The sequence below is a fragment of the Spea bombifrons genome, chromosome 2, assembly GCF_027358695.1.
Source record: "Spea bombifrons isolate aSpeBom1 chromosome 2, aSpeBom1.2.pri, whole genome shotgun sequence".
NCBI lineage: Eukaryota > Metazoa > Chordata > Amphibia > Anura > Pelobatidae > Spea > Spea bombifrons.
In genome coordinates this window covers 503060-525765 of record NC_071088.1, presented here as the reverse complement: position 1 = coordinate 525765, position 22706 = coordinate 503060, and the positions used below count along the sequence as shown (strand labels likewise).

Here is a 22706-nt window from a genome sequence, read left to right as displayed (position 1 = left end):
GTGTCCGGGGGGCTCTCCGGGTTTCTATGACGATCGCAGAGATTTGAGGACTTTTTTTTTTTTTTTTTTTTAATTCAGAGATTTTTCTTGTAAATTGCTTGGTATTCCTGCTGCGCATGTCCAGCAGCTGCCGACACGGAGATATTCTGTGAGCGCGGGCAGGGGCCACGCCGGACGCTTTCACCGCACGTTTGGGGAGGAATAACAAACTGTTTGCTTCAGGATTTATAGTTTAGCTTTCAAATTACCGCTCCGATGCCGTAACTGGCGGTTTGCGGGGCCCTCGCGTGGTCTTGGTGGCCCCGGACCCCCGGTTAGTCTCATTGGCTCTCGGCTCCAGATGAGACTGATGGGATTTGTGTAGCGGATCCGGAGCAGAGACCGGGGGGGCTTCTCGCAGGGGAACACGGTCCGGACAAACTCCTCATTACCCCCAGATCAGCCCCCCCAACCCCAGACCCCCCCCAGGGCAGGATGCCAGGCCCTGAACTCCGGGGTGCTTCTACCCCGGTAACTACACATAATGGAAACACCGAAGACCCCCTTATACCCCACGGGGGCCACAGCCGGATGGGCCCGTAAACGCCACAAAGCGCAGAGCTTGGGCCGTATGAGGATCATTCCACGGGGCGACGCGCTGCACACGGGCGGAGGGTTGAAGTCACTGCGGCCCCCGAGGGCCGGGTGCAGCGCGTCCAAAGGGCAAGTCTGACAGCTCCACCGGTTGCTTCTTGAACCCAATTAAAGCTCTTTACAGCCCCATAAAAGCAGCGGGAGCGTCTGCCCCCACCCCCAAGAGAGCGCTAAACACCTGAGACGTATCTCACTCAGCAGTCACAGCGAGTCTCTCACCGGCGCCTCTCTGTAAACACCGGCGTCATGGAGTGCGGCCGGCGTGAGACCCGGGGCCATGTTTACTTAACAAGGAATCTGCTGACAGAACGTCTGGGAGCCCCGGGGGCCGCGCAGCAAAGAGGCTGCGGCTATAAACCAGGAGATGCCCGCCCGTCCGGTGATGGGGAGACTCGGGGGGGGGCATGGGGGGTTCCAGGGGGCCATAGCACACAAGAAAGCCTCTGTTCATTTACAGAGTCCCCCCCCGATGTTCATTAACAGCACCGGGAGGAAAGAGGCCAGATTTACCCCAAACACAGTAAGGTGGCATTAACACCCAGACGCTTGCCCCCGGCCTAAGGCCCCGCCCCCCCCCCGACACAGCCGGCCCCCCCCGACACAGCCGGCCCCCCCCGGACACACACTGCAGAGACGCAGACCGATTCAAACTCGCCTTTATTTGTAAAAATGCAGATTTATAAAACATCTCTTCGTGCTCCTTTACAAAAACAGAACCAAAGAAGGCACAATGAGAGCTCCGCAGGGGCCGCAGCACGCCCGCCGCCAAAACGCATCTCATCCACGGAACAGGCCGAGCCAGACAGGTGCACACAGGTGGGGGGGGGGTAGCGGGGGCGAGTGGGAGCAGGCAGATGGGGGGGGGCTGTGAAATGTTGGGACAAAGCCGCTGCGTTTAGTAGTAGGTCTCCCTCTCCACCCAACCTGCAAAGAGAAGACGACAAGTCAGACAAACCTGCAGACACAGGGGCCACAGCTGAGAAGCTGCAGCAGCCAGCGGGGACAGGGGACACTCACCCCCCCCCCCCCACGACGGATACTCACCCCCTGGGCTGCGGCGGATGATGAGCTTACGGACCTCGTCGTATATGAAGATGAGCAGGGAGTACGGGAAGGCACAGAACCACCATGTGGGCCTAGGGGACAAGAAGCAGAGATCAGACCACGGACCGGGAGACACGGAAGCGGCATCAGAGCAACCTACTCCCCAACCCCCCCCGCAAGCGGCTACACCATAGGGGCTTCACTCACTTGAGTGGGTACATGCGCAGCGCGACGTCCATTCCCGGGCAGTAGGACAGGAAGGCGGCCAGAGCAGTTTCTTCAAACAGACCGAAGATCAGGATCTTGTTCCTGAAAAACAAAGAGTGAGGTCAGCAGATCCGCCGACGGCCCAGGGGGGCAACAGAACGGCTTCGATTAATTGCCCCCACTTACTTCATGCCCTGCTGGAAGACGGAATTCCTTCGGGTTTTACAGATGATCAGATCTGCCCACTGAACAACCACGATGCTGACGAAGAAAGCGGTGTGACAGGTGAACTCCACGATCTTCCTCTGCTCGTAGGTCTGCGGAGAGAGAGGGCCGGCGATAAGCCTCTATGTGCCACAGACAGACGGCGCCCCCCCACAGACAGACAGACGGCGGCGGCCCACTCACCCACTGCTGCCCGTAGCTGTCCTCGACGTCGTTCGTCCAGCGGTCGTCCCAGCTCACCCGGATGCCGAGCAGCGTCCACGGAAGGAAGCCATTCTCCGCCAGGATCACAAAGTACGAGAAGAAGCCGCCGAGGGCCTGGATCATCCCTGGAACAGAGGAGGAGGAGGAGGACCGTGAGCCGGAGAGCCCCGCGGGGGAGGAGCGCGCCGGCCACCGGTGCACACGCCGGGGACTCACCGATCTGCCCGTACGCCATGCTGATCAGCCTCTCATTCACTAGTTTGTCGGTCTTGGGGTTTCTCGGCTGTCTCTTCATGATGTCGCTCTCCGCCTGTTCGTACGCCAGCGAGATCGCGGGAACCTAAACACAAGCCGTGCGTCAGAGCGCGGAGAGGAAGAGCCGGCAACCATCACCCCAAACCCCCCCGGCCGGCGCCACTTACCATGTCTGTGCCCAGATCGATACACAGGATGGTGACTGTGCCCAGGGGCAGGGGAATGTTGGCGATGATGAAGATGAGGAAGGGGGTGATCTCAGGGATGTTGCTGGTGAGGGTGTAGGCGATGGACTTCTTCAAGTTATCAAAAATCAGACGCCCTGTAAATGGCAAAAGCCGTTAGATTTACACGAGACGGGCCGCGGGGCAAAACGGGGCCGCGGGGCAAACGCAGGCGGGACACCGACCTTCTTCCACACCGGTGACAATGGAAGCGAAGTTATCATCCAGCAGGATCATGTCGGCCGCCTGTTTGGAGACGTCCGAGCCGGCGATACCCATGGCGATGCCGATGTCGGCCTTCTTCAGAGCCGGAGAATCGTTCACACCGTCACCCGTCACGGCCACGATGGCACCCTGCAAAATTCCAACGTCACCGTGAGACGGGCTCCCACCGCTCGTCCATATCGCCACTATGCCGGAGCCTCTCATCCCACGTCTAGACGCCACTAAACCCCCCCGAGCGCACCTGTCTCTGGCAGCCCTCCACAATGATGAGCTTCTGCTGGGGCGAGGTTCTGGCAAACACGATCTCCGTGTGGTATCTCAGGATGTCGTCGATTTGCTCGGCGGTCATATCTTTCAGGTCAGAGCCGTGGATCACACAAGCCTTGGCATCCCTGCAGGAGACACGGGATAAGGTTACCAGACTACATACATGTAGTGCATACTACACGGATGTGCGAAGAGCCAGACGGCGCTACGGGCACAGCCCATCGACACCGAGTACACGGCCCATCGGCCTGGGGGCCCACGCACTCCCCACGCCCTTGCCAGCGGCTCGTACCTGGGGTTGACCTGGTTGACGGGGATGTTCAGTCTGGCAGCGATGTCTTCCACGGTCTCGTTGCCCTCGGAGATGATACCCACGCCCTTTGCGATGGCCTTGGCGGTGATCGGGTGGTCTCCAGTCACCATGATGACCTACAGAGAGGAACGTTATTGCAACAAACAGCAATCCCGGCAAGGGTTCCAAACGGTTAACACGCAGCACACATGCAGGGTACCGCGCACGCACCTTTATTCCGGCACTGCGGCATTTCCCGACAGCGTCTGGCACGGCGGCACGAGGCGGGTCAATCATGGAGATCAGGCCGACAAAACACAGGTTATCGGTGGGGAAGTTCACCTCCTCCGTGTCGAAGTTGAAGCCGTCGGGAAACTGGTCGTCTGGCAGCGACAGGTGGCAGAAACCTGGGGCAGGGAAGGGACAGTTTGAGTGATCGCCTCGGCACGTTTCAGCCCGAGCCACCGACCGGTAGTGTACCGGCACCGACCGGTAGTGTACTGACCGAGCACTCGCTCTCCCAGGCCGCCCAGCTCCAGATACGCGTTCTGGAAAGCGTCCTTCAGCTCCTCGTCCAGCGGCTGCTCTTTGCCCTGCAGCAAGATGGAGGAGCAGCGGTCCAGGATCCGCTCCGGCGCGCCCTTCATCACCAGCAGGTAGCGGCCCTCGGAGGGATCAGCGTTCTTGTGAACGGACAGCTGTGGGCAAAAGAATAAGTGAGACTCGCACCGGCGTCCCAGGCAAAGGCATGCAACCCCTGCCAGGACGACAAGGGGCAATAAAGTGGAGAGCGGCGTCACCGGGATTTGCCGCAGAGGATAAGCCCTCCGGAATGCCGGCGATAATTCCTCAGCAAGAGGCTTAGGCTGGAAAGTGGTGGAGAAAGCTGCCTAACAGGATTAACCCTCCCTGCTGCGGAGGGCCACGGCAAGCCGATCGCACTCCGCCATTAACCCTTCCCCCACGGCGGGACAGGGGCCTCCCATCCCCGGCTAACAGCTATTTTAAGCCGAGCCGTCGGCCGCGCACCTCCTGCCCTTCCTCCCGTCGCACGTTATCTCACAGCGGGAGCACAAACGGCGCATGCCGAGCGACACGCAGACACAGAGCGGCCGTCGGGGACACGCGGCTCGGACAGGAAGATTATAAGATCGCTTTACCCCCCGCCGGCGGATCCCGGCCCATCCGCCAGATCCCGGCCCCCTCACCTGGTATTTGTTGGTTGAGTTGAAGGGAATTTCGGCCATTTTGGGGTTCTTCGCTCTCATTTCTTTCACGGAGCCGCAGCAGAGCTCAATGCATTTCAGCAGAGCCGACTCGGACGCGTCGCCGGCAACATCTCTCTGCGGAGAAAGAAGCGTGAGCGGCGCACGCACAGCCGGTGTTCCGGGTACAGTATGGGCAAGGACGGCCGGGGCAGCAGGGCCACCGACAGGCAACTCACCTTCAGAATGGGGGTGTTCTCCTGTCCGGCCTGGAACACGGCGCGGTTACACAGACCCGCCACGCGGGAGAGGGCTGCCCACGTAGGGGAGCTTTTATCGAAAGAAGCACCTGGGGAGGGGGAAGAGGACAGCCTGAGCCATGCAAACCTTTACAAACACGGGGCACGTCCGCGCATGCACCGGCAAGGTAAACGGAAGAGGGGCAGCGAGCGTCCCGGGGGGCTTACCGCTCTGGTTCTCGGTGGTGTCGGCCTCGTGGATCTGGTTATCGAACCACATGTGTGCGACCGTCATGCGGTTCTGCGTGAGGGTCCCGGTCTTGTCGGAGCAGATGGTGGAGGTAGATCCAAGAGTTTCCACGGCCTCCAGGTTCTTCACCAGGCAGTTCTTGCGGGCCATGCGCTTGGCGGTGAGTGTAAGGCACACCTGGGGAGGGCAGACGGGTCACACTCACTCCTAGACACATCGCAAGGCGACCCCCCCCCCCCCCGCCGCACACCAACTTACTGTGACGGTGGCCAGCAGTCCCTCCGGCACGTTGGCCACGATGATACCGATGAGGAAGATAACGGCCTCAAGCCAGGAGTATTGCAGGATGAGAGACAGGATGAAGAACGAGACACCCAGGAAGACGGCCACCCCGGTAATGATATGAATAAAGTGCTCGATCTCAACAGCGATGGGAGTGCGTCCTCCCTCCAGACCCGAGGCCAGCGTGGCGATGCGACCCATCACTGTGCGGTCACCGGTGTTCACTACAATGCCACGAGCGGTACCTGCGGGGAGGAAGAAGTCGGGGTCAGCGAGATCTCCTCAACACATGCTACCACCCCCGCCACCACCACGTATGGACTATACCCAACAGGGCAAAAACAACCCGTGGGGTCTGGGCAAGGACTACACCAGAGTCCCCCTGACTCGGGTTTTTTAGTTCTGGTAACAGGAAGCCATCTTACCTTCCACACAGTTGGTGGAGAAGAAGGCGATGTTCCTGGTCTCCAGAGGGTTCTCGTTGGTGAATTCTGGAGAGCGAGTCTGTGGCTCCGATTCTCCGGTCAGGGAAGAGTTATCCACCTGCAACAGCGAGACCGCGTTAAACCACGCCGACGCTAAAACCTAACCGGCGAGACCGCCACGCGGCACGAGACCCTCACCTTGCAGCCGTGAGACGAGATGATCCGCAGATCGGCGGGGATTCTGTCACCACCCTTCACCTCCACGAGGTCGCCCAGAACTACACCCTCTGCATTGATGCTCAACTTCTCGCCGCTACGGATAACCAGGGCTTGCTGCGAGAAGAGGACGGGGTTTAGGAAAATCGAAAAGTGGACCGTGAAAGACTCCCCATCCAACGAGAGGAGGCCGCGGGGCCGCACGTACCTGAGGAACCATGTTCTTGAAGGACTCCATGATCTTAGAGCTTTTAGCTTCTTGGTAGTAGGAGAAACAGCCAGTGATGATAACGACAGCGGACAAAACCACACCGAGGTAGAGCTGGAGGACAGAAGATACGATCAGAACAACCGGCCACCAAACATCCCGGCCACCAGACACCCCGGCAGGACACCCCGGCAGGACCTTACATTGTCATTCTGAGCCTCACCCTCCGTGGCTACCAGGATACCGTAAGCAAGGAAGCAAAGTATGGCTCCAATCCACAGCAGCATAGAGAAGCCCCCGAAGAGCTGGCGACAAAACTTCACCCACTCTGGGGTGGTGGGCGGTGGGGTCAGCGCGTTGGGACCGTCACGTGCCAGGATCTCGGCCGCCCGAGCCGTGGTCAGACCCTGAAGAGACAGGACGCAGCGTTATGAACAGGCCGCAGGCTGGGACTGCCAGTGTTAACCTCAGGGCGCGAGGGACACTCACCTGCTGCAGGTCTGTCCCGTACTTGCGATGGAGCTCGTCCAAGTTCATCTTGTGGTCATCCTGCGGGGGGTTAATGAGAGGAGATACAGAGCATTAAACAGAGCGCCATGTCCGGCAGACTCCCCCCGGGGGAGCGACACAACGGGCCACGACCAGAGCGGAAGGGCTTCAGGCAGCGCGGCCTGGAGGCAAGATGGCCCCTCGGCCCCCCACTCACCATGGAGACTTCCTTCTTGAGCTCGTCCATGTCCTTCTCCTTCTCCTTCTTATTCTTCTTCTTGGCTCCATGTTCAGAGGTAGCCGCAGGCTCATACTTATCGCGTCCGGCCTGCGGAGAGACGGACACTTAATACCACAGCACGTTACCCCCCTGAGTGCTAAACCACCCCCGGAGACCCCCACGCCACAGGCGAGGGGCACATAGACGTGGAGGGTCCGCATCAGACTCTCCCACTCCAAGCGGGACCCAGGAGCCGCAGACAGGCACTCCGTCTGACCCCCGGTGCATGCTGGGACTTCAGACGCCTCGAGCACACGGATCCGAGCCGCCGGGACACAGACGCCAAGAAAACAGGAAGCCAGAAGCAGCCGTCACCCCGCGCCACACGAGTCTCTTGACGAGGCGACGAGTCCAAGTCTTGGCAGCTGCCACCGCTGGGGTTTAACAGCCCGGGGCCCGTGCCAGGAGACCGAGCCAACTCTGCACACTCCCAGCCGGCCCCGCACACAACACAGATAGTTCCCATGGAAACCTCCGGCAGATGCCCCTCGGCCTGGTATCTGCACTGGCTCCGGCCCCAAGAGCTTACAGTTAACCCCCCCCCTAGCAGGTTAAAGTCTCAGAATGTCACGGCACTCAAAGAACACCCACTAAAGGGTTAACGCTGTGTGCCCCACCCCCTCCTGTGAGTCAGTCACTGGAACAATGTCCCACAGATAAAGCAGGCAGGCGGGGGAGGGGTGAAACTTAAGGGGGCAACAGTGAGAGAAATGCACCCACAAGAGATGTGGTGGGGGAGAGGTGGGGCAACCATTAACCCCGTGTGCAGAGTGTCACTGAAAAGTTAAGGAGAGACCACAGCAGCCAGCTGTCCCAGATAGCCACTTCCAGTCACTCACAGCAAAGCCAACCAAATGTACCCCGTGTACACCTCCAGACCCCCCCCAGGTCCTATAATGGCATCACATGACACAGGGAACGTGTTCCTATTGGCTGCATGCTGGCAGTTTGTGGGTGAAGATGGAACGGCCCCTGAGCCACGCAGCAGGTGCCCCCCACCCCCAACAACATGTTCAACGTTTTTGCCAACTGCATCACGTGGTTCACACGCCACGCTGACGTGATATTAAGGTCTGGCTCAACAGACCCTCATAACCCAGTGACCTGTTTTACTACAGGACGGGCACCGGGGGTCACCCGCTGGGAGCACGACCTTGGGCCAAGGTCACAGATCAGCACCAGCCACGGAGATCCCACGGCAGCCGCCAGGTTTCTTCACACCGGTTACAACATAATCCAGAGGTAACGCCGCGGTGATGTCACACGTCAGCAGCCAATTACCGGGCAGGTAGCAACAAGCTGTAGACCACCCCGCGGGCAACAACTCCAACAACCAGCAGCCCACACCCCCCCCCGGCAGCCACGGGATACGTGCCAAGACCACTAACCCACAGAACAAGATCCTGCGACTCCCACGACTCTCAGCCGCATATGAACAGCACATGGCCCCTGGGGCCCCCAGAAGGTAACCAGCCAATCAGAGGCCATTCCAACCAGCCAACCCCCCACCCCAGGAACAACGAATCATTCACCCTCCCAACATCCTCGGGGTAACGGGGGGGGGAGGGTGTTATACACCCTGGGAACACGGGAGAAAGTTCCGCCATTTCACAACATGCCGCGCGGGGTTAACCCTTCAACACCAGTCAGCCGGCGTCCCAGGCAGGGGGTCTCTGGCTTCATCAGAAAGCCCTGATTGGCACCAAGAAGCCCCCCTTAGGCCCTCTGGGGGTATCTTATTTGCTGCCCTCTTTTGACAGGGGGCCGCGCTGCTCTCACTATCTGCCCCTAAACCACATCGCCGCTTCCATCAGGGGCACTAGCGAGCCTCCGACATCTGCCCCACTGCCTGCCCCGGGACCCCCGGCCTCAAACGGACAACTGCAGCTTCCAGAACCCAACCCGGCCCTCAAGGACAACTGCATAGACAGAGGGTCCAGGGACAAACACCGCGGGGGACAGACGGATGGGGGGGGGGTCCGGGGGGATCCGAAATACCGCAGGGAGAGACGGATGGGGGGGGGGGACACCGTGGGGACAGACAACCCAGGGGTCCGAGGGGAAAAACACGGCAGCGGGGGGGGGGACGACACGAGACAGACAGACATGGGCCGCACGAAGGATAACTTGAGGGAAACCGGGCCGGGGGCCACACAGCTCACACGCGGGCCGGCACCATGCGAGGAAACACGGAGCACGCAGCCTGCACCCCAAACGGCAGAAAACATGCAGGAAATGCCCCTGTACTGCCACGACAAGGGTTAATGCGGGGGGGATACAAACGGGGTATACTGTCGATGCCCGTATCTCACACACAGACAGGGGGTGCCCAGGTAAGAAGATACCCCCGGCACACACCAGATACCCCGACGCGAGCCTCAGCCCCAAACAAATGAATGGCCGGGGGGGGAGGGGCGCTGCCAGCTGCTGTGCCAAGGGGCTGAAGAGACGCCGCGCGGGGTGATAGGGCAGGGCATCCGGCCACGGCGGACACTGGCAGCTGCTGGAGAGCCTGGGCGCCTGCCAGCTCCCGGAGACCGCAATGCGGAGGGCGGGAGAGCACGGGCAGCAGAGGGTTAACCGGGTAGAGAGAGGAGGGAGGGCAGCAGAGGGTTAACCGGGTAGAGAGAGGAGGGAGGGCAGCAGAGGGTTAACCAAGCAAAACCTACCCCTGGAGAGAACAAACCTACAGAGAGGGTCCGCCACCTGCCCGGCGGGGTCTGTACGCGCCCGGGAGAAACCCGAACCTTTCTAACACCCCAGGCATATTGCACGTACCCCATGTTACACCCTCCCCGCCGCAGGTATTTCCTGCTGCTGCTGCCCGTTGCGGTATACTGACCCCGTAGCCCATTCTGTCGGTATCTCCGGTTCCCCTCCACGGATCGCCTGACACTAAGGCAACACTGAGCCGCTCGGGTATTTATACACCCGCAGCCAGTGACGTCCCCAGCCCCGGACGTCACCGTCACCAAGGAGACCACATCCCAGATACCGCCCCCTCCCGGTAGCGCGCGCGGGCCGCGGGGAGTGTGTTACGTGGACGCGCGTGCCTTGTCTCCCAGGACCCTCTTACACGGTATCTGCCCCCCCCCCCTTGGGGCGATTCTCTGGGGGTTTATACACCTCACCCCCCCCCTACAAGGGGCAGCTCTTGGGCCGATGTCCCCCATCCGAACACATGACATGTATGTAGTGTGACTGAGCTCAGGAAACATGTATGTCCTGAACCTGCCCCACCGGGGTGTAAGAACCCCAATAATCTGAGGATGGGGAGGCCTGCATTACTGCCCCCGCTTCCTACACGGGCATAAAAACTGCCCCGCCGCAGGGACCCCTCCTGCATTACTGCCCCCGCTTCCTACACGGGCATAAAAACTGCCCCGCCGCAGGGACCCCTCCTGCATTACTGCCCCCGCTTCCTACGCGGGCATAAAAACTGCCCCGCCACAGGGACCCCTCCTGCATTACTGCCCCCGCTTCCTACACGGGCATAAAAACTGCCCCGCCACAGGGACCCCCCCAAAAAACAAAACACACCAAGCTGCCCCAGTGCCGGCCTGCTGCATGGTCTGGCATCGTAAGAGGCGGGTGCCCTCTTGTGGCAAGAAGGGATACAGCAGGGGATAATACGTGGGGGATTCCTGAGAGGAAGGGGTTAATTCTGGCATCAATATCCTGATTGCGCGCATCTCTCACCCCATTCTGTGCTTTGCAGATACGCGGGGTGATAGGTGGGGTAATGCTCTGCAGATACACGGGGTGATAGGTGGGGTAATGCTCTGCAGATACACGGGGTGATAGGCGAGGTAATGCTCTGCAGATACACGGGGTGATAGGTGGGGTAATGCTCTGCAGATACACGGGGTGATAGGTGGGGTAATGCTCTGCAGATACACGGGGTGATAGGCGAGGTAATGCTCTGCAGATACACAGGGGGATAGGCTGGGTAATGCTCTGCAGATACACGGGGTGATAGGTGGGGTAATGCTCTGCAGATACACAGGGTGATGGGGGTAATACTCTGCAGATACACAGGGTGACAGGCGAGGTAATACTCTGCAGATACACGGGGTGATAGGTGGGGTAATACTCTGCAGATACACGGGGTGATAGGTGGGGTAATTCTCTGCAGATACACAGGGGGATAGGTGCGGTAATGCTCTGCAGATACACGGGGTGATAGGCGAGGTAATACTCTGCAGATACACGGGGTGATAGGTGGGGTAATGCTCTGCAGATACACGGGGTGATAGGTGGGGTAATGCTCTGCAGATACACGGGGTGATAGGTGGGGTAATGCTCTGCAGATACACGGGGTGATAGGTGGGGTAATGCTCTGCAGATACATGGGGTGATAGGTGGGGTAATGCTCTGCAGATACACGGGGTGATAGGTGGGGTAATGCTCTGCAGATACACGGGGTGATAGGCGAGGTAATGCTCTGCAGATACACGGGGTGATAGGTGGGGTAATGCTCTGCAGATACACAGGGTGATGGGGGTAATACTCTGCAGATGCACGGGGTGATAGGCGAGGTAATGCTCTGCAGATACAAGGGGTGATAGGCGGGGTAATGCTCTGCAGATACACGGGGTGACAGGCGAGGTAATACTCTGCAGATACATGGGGTGATAGGTGGGGTAATACTCTGCAGATGCACAGGGTGATAGGTGGGGTAATGCTCTCCAGATACACAGGGTTATGGGGGTAATACTCTGCAGATACACGGGGTGATAGGCGAGGTAATACTCTGCAGATGCACGGGGTGATAGGCGAGGTAATGCTCTGCAGATACACGGGGTGATAGGTGGGTAATGCTCTGCAGATACACAGGTTGATAAGCGAGGTAATACTCTGCAGATACACGGGGGGATAGGTGGGGTAATGCTCTGCAGATACACAGGGGGATAGGTGCGGTAATGCTCTGCAGATACACGGGGTGATAGGTGGGGTAATGCTCTGCAGAGACATGGGTGATAGGTGGGGTAATGCTCTGCAGATACACGGGGTGATAGGTGGGGTAATGCTCTACAGATGCACGGGGTGATAGGCGAGGTAATGCTCTGCAGATGCACGGGGTGATAGGCGAGGAAATGCCTATGGGATTTAAATGGATTATGTTTTCTGTTAATTCACTTTCGGCCTCACCTGCAAATGACGTTAGCATTGATCACCCCGTGTATCTGCAGAGCATTACCCCATGTATCTGCAGAGCATTACCCCAGCTATCCCCCTGTGTATCTGCAGAGCATTACCCCACCTATCACCCATGTCTCTGCAGAGCATTACCCCACCTATCACCCCGTGTATCTGCAGAGCATTACCCCCTATCACCCCGTGTATCTGCAGAGCATTTCCCCACCTATCACCCCATGTATCTGCAGAGCATTACCTCGCCTATCCCCCTGTGTATCTGCAGAGCATTACCCAGCCTATCCCCCTGTGTATCTGCAGAGCATTATCCCACCTATCACCCCGTGTATCTGCAGAGCATTACCCAGCCTATTCCCCTGTTTATCTGCAGAGCATTACCCAGCCTATTCCCCTGTTTATCTGCAGAGCATTACCCCACCTATCACCCCGTGTATCTGCATGGGGGGGGTGATAAATAATTTTAAATACAATGTAAAGATCAAAGCGAGAAGATAAGGGCGATAATGAGAGCTCAGCAGGGAGGGGCAGCCGGGCAGAAAGCGGGGCTTGGTCAGCGGGGCAGAAAGTGGAGGGTCAGGAAGCGTGGAAGGAACCTGGGGTCGGGAGCCGGGGCAGAAAGTGGGGCTCCTGTACAATGTACAAGTAGTCAATCTCACAATACTGTGGGTGCGCGGGGAGGGATCAGTACTCAGATACTCTGTACCGCGGGGGGATTAGATACTCGGTACCGCTGGGGCTGCCACGGGGGGGGGGGGGGTAGATACTCTACCCGGCTGCCCCTCTCTGCTGAGCTCTCATTATCTCCCTTATCTTCTCGCTTTGATCTTTACATTGTATTTAAAGTGATTTATCACCCCCCCCAGACCTGTCCATCCAGTGGTGCAAACACTGTGGATATACCACATACCCGACTAACAACCCCAAACCACCACCCCCCGCGGGAAGAGCAGTGGGGTAAATCCAAATATTCTCTCTACCAACAATCTGAAAGCTTCCAGGTGTGCAGCAAAGGGGGTTTTAGGGGCACCGGGGCAATGCCGTAGGGCCAGGCTGGGGTGTTATGTGACGGAGTGAGGGGAGTACTCACAGGTCAGGGTGGGATAGAGATGGGGGGGCAGAACGTGAGATGAGGGGTTAGATGATGCGTGTTTATGAGATCCCTGAGCATCAGAACCCATGTGATGCATGTTTATGAGAACCCCTGAGCATCAGAACCCATGTGATGCGTGTTTATGAGATCCCTGAGCATCAGAACCCATGTGATGCGTGTTTATGAGACCCCTGAGCATCAGAACCCATGTGATGCGTGTTTATGAGACCCCTGAGCATCAGAACCCATGTGATGCGTCTTTATGAGACCCCTGAGTATCAGAACCCATATGATGCGTGTTTATGAGACCCCTGAGCATCAGAACCCATGTGATGCGTGTGTATGAGACCCCTGAGTATCAGAACCGTGTAATGCGTGTTTATGAGACCCCTGAGCATCAGAACCCGTGTAATGCTTGTTTATGAGACCCCTGAGCATCAGAACCCGTGTAATGCGTGTTTATGAGACCCCTGAGCATCAGAACCTGTGTAATGCGTGTTAATGAGAACCCTGGGCTTCAGATCCTGAGCCCCAAGCCTTGCAGCGCTGGGAGGGCGTTATTATTAGACAAGCTTTTAGTGGATGTATCCATAAGCGAGGATGTACTGTGCGGCTTGGCACGCCTTGTGCAGCAAAGGGTTAATGCTGTTATATACTGTAAATAGACTGTATATATAATATAGTGTGTATATATATATATTTATATATCTATCTATATAGCATGATGTAGTATAATCTAGTGTAATATAGTATAATATAATGTTATATAGTATATTATTATATAATACTATAATGTAATATAGTATATATATACGGTATAATATAATGTAATATAGTATATATAATTATATAGTATAATATAGTACATTTATATATAGTATAATATAGTATATATAGTATGATGTAGTTTAATATAGTGTAATATAGTATAATATAATGTAGTATATTATATATAGTATAATATAGTGTAATATAGTATAATGTAGTATGATATAGTATTTATAGTATAATTTAGTGTAATATAGTATATATATATATACGGTATAATATAATGTAATATAGTATATATAATTATATAGTATAATATAGTACATAGATATATATATATATATAGTATAATATAGTGTATATATAGTATGATGTACTGTAATATAGTATAATATAATGTAGTATATTATATGTAGTATAATATAGTGTAATATAGTATATATGGTATAATATAATGTAATATAGTATATTTAGTATAATATAGTATATATATATATATAGTATACTATAGTGTAATATAGTATAATGTAGTATGATATAGTGTTTATAGGATAATTTAGTGTAATATAGTATATATATATATATATATATATATATATATATATATATATACTATAATATAGTGTGATTTATAGTGTGATATCATGAGGTATAGTATTTATAGTATAATGTAATGTGATATGGTATATATAGTATAATGTAATGTGATATGGTATATATACAGTATAATGTAGTGTGATATAGTATATATATAGTATAATGTATTGATATTGTGTGATATAGTATTTATAGTATAATGTAATGTGATATATTGCATATATAGTATAATGTAGTGTGATATAGTATATATAGTATACTGTAGTGTGGTATAGTGTGATATAATGTATATATAGTATAATGTAGTGTATTATATATACTATAATATAGTGTTATATAGTATCTAGAGTATAATGTAGTGTGATATAGTATATATATAGTATAATGTAGTGTGTTATCGTGTGATATAGTGTATATATAGTATAATGTAGTGTATTATAGTATATATACTATAATATAGTGTTATATAGTATTTATAGTATAATGTAGTGTGATATAGTATACATAGTATAATGTAGTGTGGTATAGTGTATATATAGTATAATATAATGTTATATAGTATTTATAGTTTAATGTAGTGTGATATAGTATATATATAGTATAATGTAGTGTGTTATCGTGTGATATAGTATATATAGTGTAATGTAGTTTGATAGAGTTTAACGTCCTTAAATACTCAGCAGTATCCTGCTTTATGGCTTTGCTTGCGCTGAGCCTTGTGGCTGGGGGTCACTGGAGGACTCCTGTCATTTACAGAGGTATTTGGGGCAATAAAGGAGATGCTGAAAGCCATGATCACTGGCGACCTTCAGGAAGAACCAAAGGCAAAGATTATTGCAACCCAGTCAGTCCTGCATGAAAACTGTGACGGGCGAAGACACACAGCCACGTCACACGCAGTATATATAGTATAATGTCGTGTGATATAGTATATAAATATATAGTAGTGTGGTATAGTATATATAGTATAATATAGTGTGATATAGTGCGATATAGTATTTATAGAATAATGTAGTGTAATATTATGTGATATAGTATATATAGTATAATGTAGTGTGATATTATATATATATATATATAGTATAATGTAGTGTGATATAGTATATATAGTATAATGTAGTGTGATATAGTATATATAGTAAAATGTAGTGTAATATGGTATATATAGTATAATGTAGTGTGATATGGTATATATAGTATAATGTAGTGTGATATAGTATATATAGTATAATGTAGTGTGATATAGTATACATATATATATATATATATATATATATACGATATATATATATATATATAGTATAATGTAGTGTGATATAGTATATATAGTAAAATATAGTGTGATATAGTATATATAGTATAATGTAGTGTAATATGGTATATATAGTATAATGTAGTGTGATATGGTATATATAGCAAAATGTAGTGTGATATGGTATAGATACTATAATGTAGTGTGATATAGTATATATAGTATAATGTAGTGTGATATAGTATATATAGTATGATGTAGTGTGATATAGTATATATAGTATAATGTAGTGTGATATGGTATATATAGCAAAATGTAGTGTGATATGGTATAGATACTATAATGTAGTGTGATATAGTATATAGTATAATGTAGTGTGATATAGTATATATAGTATAATGTAGTGTGATATAGTATATATAGTATAATGTAGTGTGATATAGTATATATAGTATAATGTAGTGTGATATGGTATATATAGTATAATGTAGTGTGATATTATATATATATATATAGTATAATGTAGTGTGATATAGTATATATAGTATAATGTAGTGTGATATAGTATATATAGTAAAATGTAGTGTAATATGGTATATATAGTATAATGTAGTGTGATATGGTATATATAGTATAATGTAGTGTGATATAGTATATATAGTATAATGTAGTGTGATATAGTATACATATATATATATATATATATACGATATATATATATATATATATAGTATAATGTAGTGTGATATAGTATATATAGTAAAATATAGTGTGATATAGTATATATAGTATAATGTAGTGTAATATGGTATATATAGTATAATGTAGTGTGATATGGTATATATAGCAAAATGTAGTGTGATATGGTATAGATACTATAATGTAGTGTGATATAGTATATATAGTATAATGTAGTGTGATATAGTATATATAGTATGATGTAGTGTGATATAGTATATATAGTATAATGTAGTGTGATATGGTATATATAGCAAAATGTAGTGTGATATGGTATAGATACTATAATGTAGTGTGATATAGTATATAGTATAATGTAGTGTGATATAGTATATATAGTATAATGTAGTGTGATATAGTATATATAGTATAATGTAGTGTGATATAGTATATATAGTATAATGTAGTGTGATATGGTATATAGTATAATGTAGTGTGATATAGTATATATAGTATAATGTAGTGTGATATAGTATATATAGTATAATGTAGTGTGATATGGTATATATAGTATAATGTAGTGTGATATGGTATATATAGGAAAATGTAGTGTGATATGGTATAGATACTATAATGTAGTGTGACATAGTATATATAGTATAATGTAGTGTGATATAGTATATATAGTATAATGTAGTGTGATGTAGTATATATAGTATAATGTAGTGTAATATGGTATATATAGTATAATGTAGTGTGATATAGTATATATATATAGTATAATGTAGTGTGATATGGTATATATAGTATAATGTAGTGTGACATAGTATATAGTATAATGTAGTGTGATATAGTATATATAGTATAATGTAGTGTGATATAGTATATATAGTATAATGTAGTGTGATATAGTATATATAGTATAATGTAGTGTGATATGGTATATATAGTATAATGTAGTGTGATATAGTATATATAGTATAATGTAGTGTGATATAGTATATATAGTATAATGTAGTGTGATATAGTATATATAGTATAATGTAGTGTGATATGGTATATATAGCAAAATGTAGTGTGATATGGTATAGATACTATAATGTAGTGTGACATAGTATATATAGTATAATGTAGTGTGATATAGTATATATAGTATAATGTAGTGTGATATGGTATATATAGTATAATGTAGTGTGATATAGTAGATATAGTATAATGTAGTGTAATATGGTATATATAGTATAATGTAGTGTGATATAGTATAATGTAGTGTGATATGGTATATATAGTATAATGTAGTGTGATATAGTATATATAGTATAATGTAGTGTAATATGGTATATATATTATAATGTAGTGTAATATAGTATATATAGTATAATGTAGTGTGATATAGTATATATAGTATAATGTAGTGTAATATGGTATATATAGTATAATGTAGTGTGATATAGTAGATATAGTATAATGTAGTGTAATATGGTATATATAGTATAATGTAGTGTGATATAGTATAATGTAGTGTGATATGGTATATATAGTATAATGTAGTGTGATATAGTATATATAGTATAATGTAGTGTAATATGGTATATATATTATAATGTAGTGTAATATAGTATATATAGTATAATGTAGTGTGATGCGGTATATATAGTATAATGTAGTGTGATGCGGTATATATAGTATAATGTAGTGTGATATAGTATATATAGTATAATGTAGTGTGATATGGTATATATAGTATAATGTAGTGTAATATGGTATATATAGTATAATGTAGTGTGATATGGTATATATAGTATAATGTAGTGTAATATGGTGTATATAGTATAATATAGTGTGATATAGTATATATATATAGTATAATGTAGTGTGATATGGTATAGATAGTATAATGTAGTGTGATATAGTATATATAGTATAATGTAGTGTGATATGGTATATATAGTATAATGTAGTGTGATGTAGTATATATAGTATAATGTAGTGTAATATGGTATATATAGTATAATGTAGTGTGATATAGTATATATAGTATAATGTAGTGTGATATGGTATATATAGTATAATGTAGTGTAATATGGTATATATAGTATAATATAGTGTGATATAGTATATATAGTATAATGTAGTGTGATATAGTATATATATATATATAGTATAATGTAGTGTGATATGGTATATATAGTATAATGTAGTGTGATATAGTATATATAGTATAATGTAGTGTAATATGGTATATATAGTATAATGTAGTGTGATATAGTATAATGTAGTGTGATATGGTATATATAGTATAATGTAGTGTGATATAGTATATATAGTATAATGTAGTGTAATATGGTATATATAGTATAATGTAGTGTGATATAGTATATATAGTATAATGTAATGTGATATGGTATATATAGTATAATGTAGTGTGATATAGTATATATAGTATAATGTAGTGTAATATGGTATATATAGTATAACGTAGTGTGATATAGTATATATTGTATAATGTAGTGTAATATGGTATATATAGTATAATGTAGTGTGATATAGTATATATTGTATAATGTAGTGTAATATGGTATATATAGTATAATGTAGTGTGATATTGGAGCCACGGCGCCAATACGTAGCAGGGGATGGGTCATGGGGGAGCCCCTCGCTTCTTAACCACTTTAGTTCTTCAGACCCTCTAAATTGTGTCCCTGATTTTTGTGTTCCTTCGCCTACTTTTTTCCCCTCGTGCTGCCGGGATTTGGGGGCGAATGACAGACGGTAATTCTGAAGCTTTACAAACTATCCATATTCTGGGTTAAAAAGAGACTGCGGCACTGCAAGGGTTAAAACCAGAGTCTGCAGCACTGCAAGGGTTAAAACTGATAGTTTAATTTGCCAAGTCTGCATACAGGAGAGAGAGGATTCTGTAAAGGTGCAAGCAGTGCATAGTAATGCCAGCATGTGCAGCATATCGCGCACGGAGGTTTTACGTTACTGAGCGTGGAACAGCCTCCCAGCAGAAGTGGTAGAGGGTAATACAGTGAGGGGATTAAACATGCATGGGATAGACATACGGCTCCTGAATCTAAGACGAGACCAACGACTGATTAAGGTTTGAGTCGTTACAGCAGGAGAAACGGGCGACTAGACGGGGGCCGGATGGGGCCGATCTGCCGGTGGGTTCCGGGTTTGTATCAGGCAGTGAGCAGGTTCTGCCGCTTTATGGATCTCGGGACAGAACTCATGTAGGGTATTTGGGGGCAGCTCCATGGCAAGTATTGTATGTTCTGCAGACACCGCATCATAAAGACAAAAGCTGCAAATAACCTCTCTGGGGCAGGAGTTTAATGCATTGTATGCGAGGAGCAACACGCGGGGTTAAAGTGCTAAAACTCGCGCAGGTGCAATCCTTTTATTTAATTACCCCTCCTTACAAACAACCCAGCCGAGCACCCGCCCCAGGCATTCTCTATCCCCGTGTGATAAATGCCCCAGACAATGCGGCCGAGATGATGATCTGCAGCCGGGACGGCCGCTCCTCCCCGCAAACAATGAAGCGAGAGATCAGCTCTCAGCGTCTGTAGATGAAGCCCATAGTTTTTATTTGGTTTTGGGGCTCAGAAGTCTCTTCTTCAGGGGAAACCTTTTTGAAGTGCGATGTATAATTAACAGACAATAAGAGTTACAAATCCCATCAGTCTGAGGCTGGGGCAAAAGCCCCAAAGCATGCGCGAGTCAACAAATCGCTAATAATCCGCGCGAGGAAATTTCTACTCGCATTCCACGTGTTTGCGATAATCCGCCATCCAGCAACTCGGGCAGCCCCTGATAATAATATAGCATTTACTACATAGATTATATAGACTAATAACTAATTTACTACATAGATTAATAAGAATAATAACAGGATTATAATACAGATCATAATATAGATTAATAATAATATAGATTAGATTATAATATAGAATAATAATAATATAGAATAATAATGATATAGATTAGGTTATAATATAGAATAATAATAATATAGATTAATAATAATAATAGCAGTAGATTAGATTATAACATAGATTAATAATATAGATTAGGTTATAATATAGATTAATCATATAGAATAATAATAATAATATAGAATAATAATAATATACCAGTAGATTTGATTATAATATAGATTAGGTTATAATATAGATTAATCATATAGAATAATAATAATAATATAGATTTATAATAATATATCGGTAAATTAGATTATAATATAAATTAATAATATAGATTAATAATAATAATATACCGGTAGATTAGAGAATAATATAGATTAGGTTATAATATAGATTAATCATATAGAATAATAATAATATAGAATAATAATAATATACCGGTAGATTAGATTATAATATAAATTAATAATATAGATTAATAATAATAATATACCGGTAGATTAGAGAATAATATAGATTAGGTTATAATATAGATTAATCATATAGAATAATAATAATATAGATTAATAATAATAATATACCGGTAGATTAGATAATAATATAGATTAGGTTATGATATAGATGAATCATATAGAATAATAATAATATAGATTAATAATAATAATATACCGGTAGATTTGATCATAATATAGATTAGGTTATAATATAGATTAATCATATAGAATTATAATAATATAGATTAATAATAATAATATACCGGTAGATTTGATTATAATATAGATTAGGTTATAATATAGATGAATCATATAGAATTATAATAATATAGATTAATAATAATAATATACCGGTAGATTAGATAATAATATAGATTAGGTTATAATATAGATGAATCATATAGAATTATAATAATATAGATTAATAATAATAATATACCGGTAGATTAGATAATAATATAGATTAGGTTATAATATAGATGAATCATATAGAATAATAATAATATAGATTAATAATAATAATATACCGGTAGATTAGAGAATAATATAGATTAGGTTATAATATAGATTAATCATATAGAATAATAATAATATAGAATAATAATAATAATATACCGGTAGATTAGATTATAATATAAATTAATAATATAGATTAATAATAATAATATACCGGTAGATTAGAGAATAATATAGATTAGGTTATAATATAGATTAATCATATAGAATTATAATAATATAGATTAATAATAATAATATACCGGTAGATTTGATTATAATATAGATTAGGTTATAATATAGATTAATCATATAGAATTATAATAATATAGATTAATAATAATAATATACCGGTAGATTTGATTATAATATAGATGAGGTAATAATATAGATGAGATTATAATATATAATAATATTTTCCAAACTTCCATCAAATTCCATTTGTATTGAATAATCCTGTAGATTATTCTGTGATGATCGGCGAATGTTTTGGGTGAATCGGTGCAAACCTCAATAGTCTCAACCATGGAGTCTCCCGGCAGATCGGCCCCCATCCGGCCCCCGTCTCGTCTCCTACTGTAAAGACTTAGACCTTAATCAGGCATTAATCAGGTTTTGTCTTAGATTCAGGAGCCGTATGTCTACCCCGTGCATGTTTAATACCCTCACTGTATTACCCTCTACCACGTCTGCTGGGAGGCTGCTCCATGCATCTACCCCCGGAATCGTAATAGAAGTTGAAATTTACAAACTCATGAAATGGTTCCGTTAAACTGCATTTTAAATCTTTCAGAGAAAAGCAATGAACACTTTTGCTTCATAGAGGAATCACCAGGGTTGGGGCAGATAGTAGGGAAGTAGTCATTAGCGTGGGTAGAATGGGGTGGGTTATGGCAGATAGAACGGGGGCAGGTAGCACAGGGTGGGTGATCGAGCTCCGGGATTGGTTGATGCGCCGTCGCCCAACGTGGAGGGCAGATGGTATAATAATTAACCTTTATTGCAGTTCTCTGACCCCAGGGCGCAGCACAGGAATTTATGGAGTAGATAAATGTCCTTGTCACCAGTCGGGG

The 22706-nt window shown here is 46.4% G+C and overlaps 1 protein-coding gene across 1 annotated transcript; it reads right to left on the bottom strand.

The window, feature by feature from the left end:
• Positions 1-1273: 1273 nt before the first annotated feature.
• On the bottom strand, positions 1274-10115 carry ATP1A1 (ATPase Na+/K+ transporting subunit alpha 1). Its single transcript, XM_053456233.1, has 23 exons — positions 10013-10115; positions 7108-7218; positions 6891-6950; positions 6605-6808; positions 6402-6515; positions 6176-6310; positions 5978-6095; positions 5529-5797; positions 5249-5447; positions 5021-5130; positions 4785-4919; positions 4082-4274; positions 3808-3983; positions 3577-3713; positions 3259-3409; positions 2978-3146; positions 2736-2890; positions 2530-2653; positions 2293-2438; positions 2071-2201; positions 1885-1986; positions 1678-1769; positions 1274-1557 (listed from the first exon to the last, which is right to left on the bottom strand). The coding sequence occupies exons 1-23, from the start codon at positions 10022-10024 to the stop codon at positions 1529-1531; spliced, it is 3072 nt and encodes a 1023-aa protein (XP_053312208.1). The 5' UTR covers positions 10025-10115; the 3' UTR covers positions 1274-1528.
• Positions 10116-22706: the final 12591 nt, after the last annotated feature.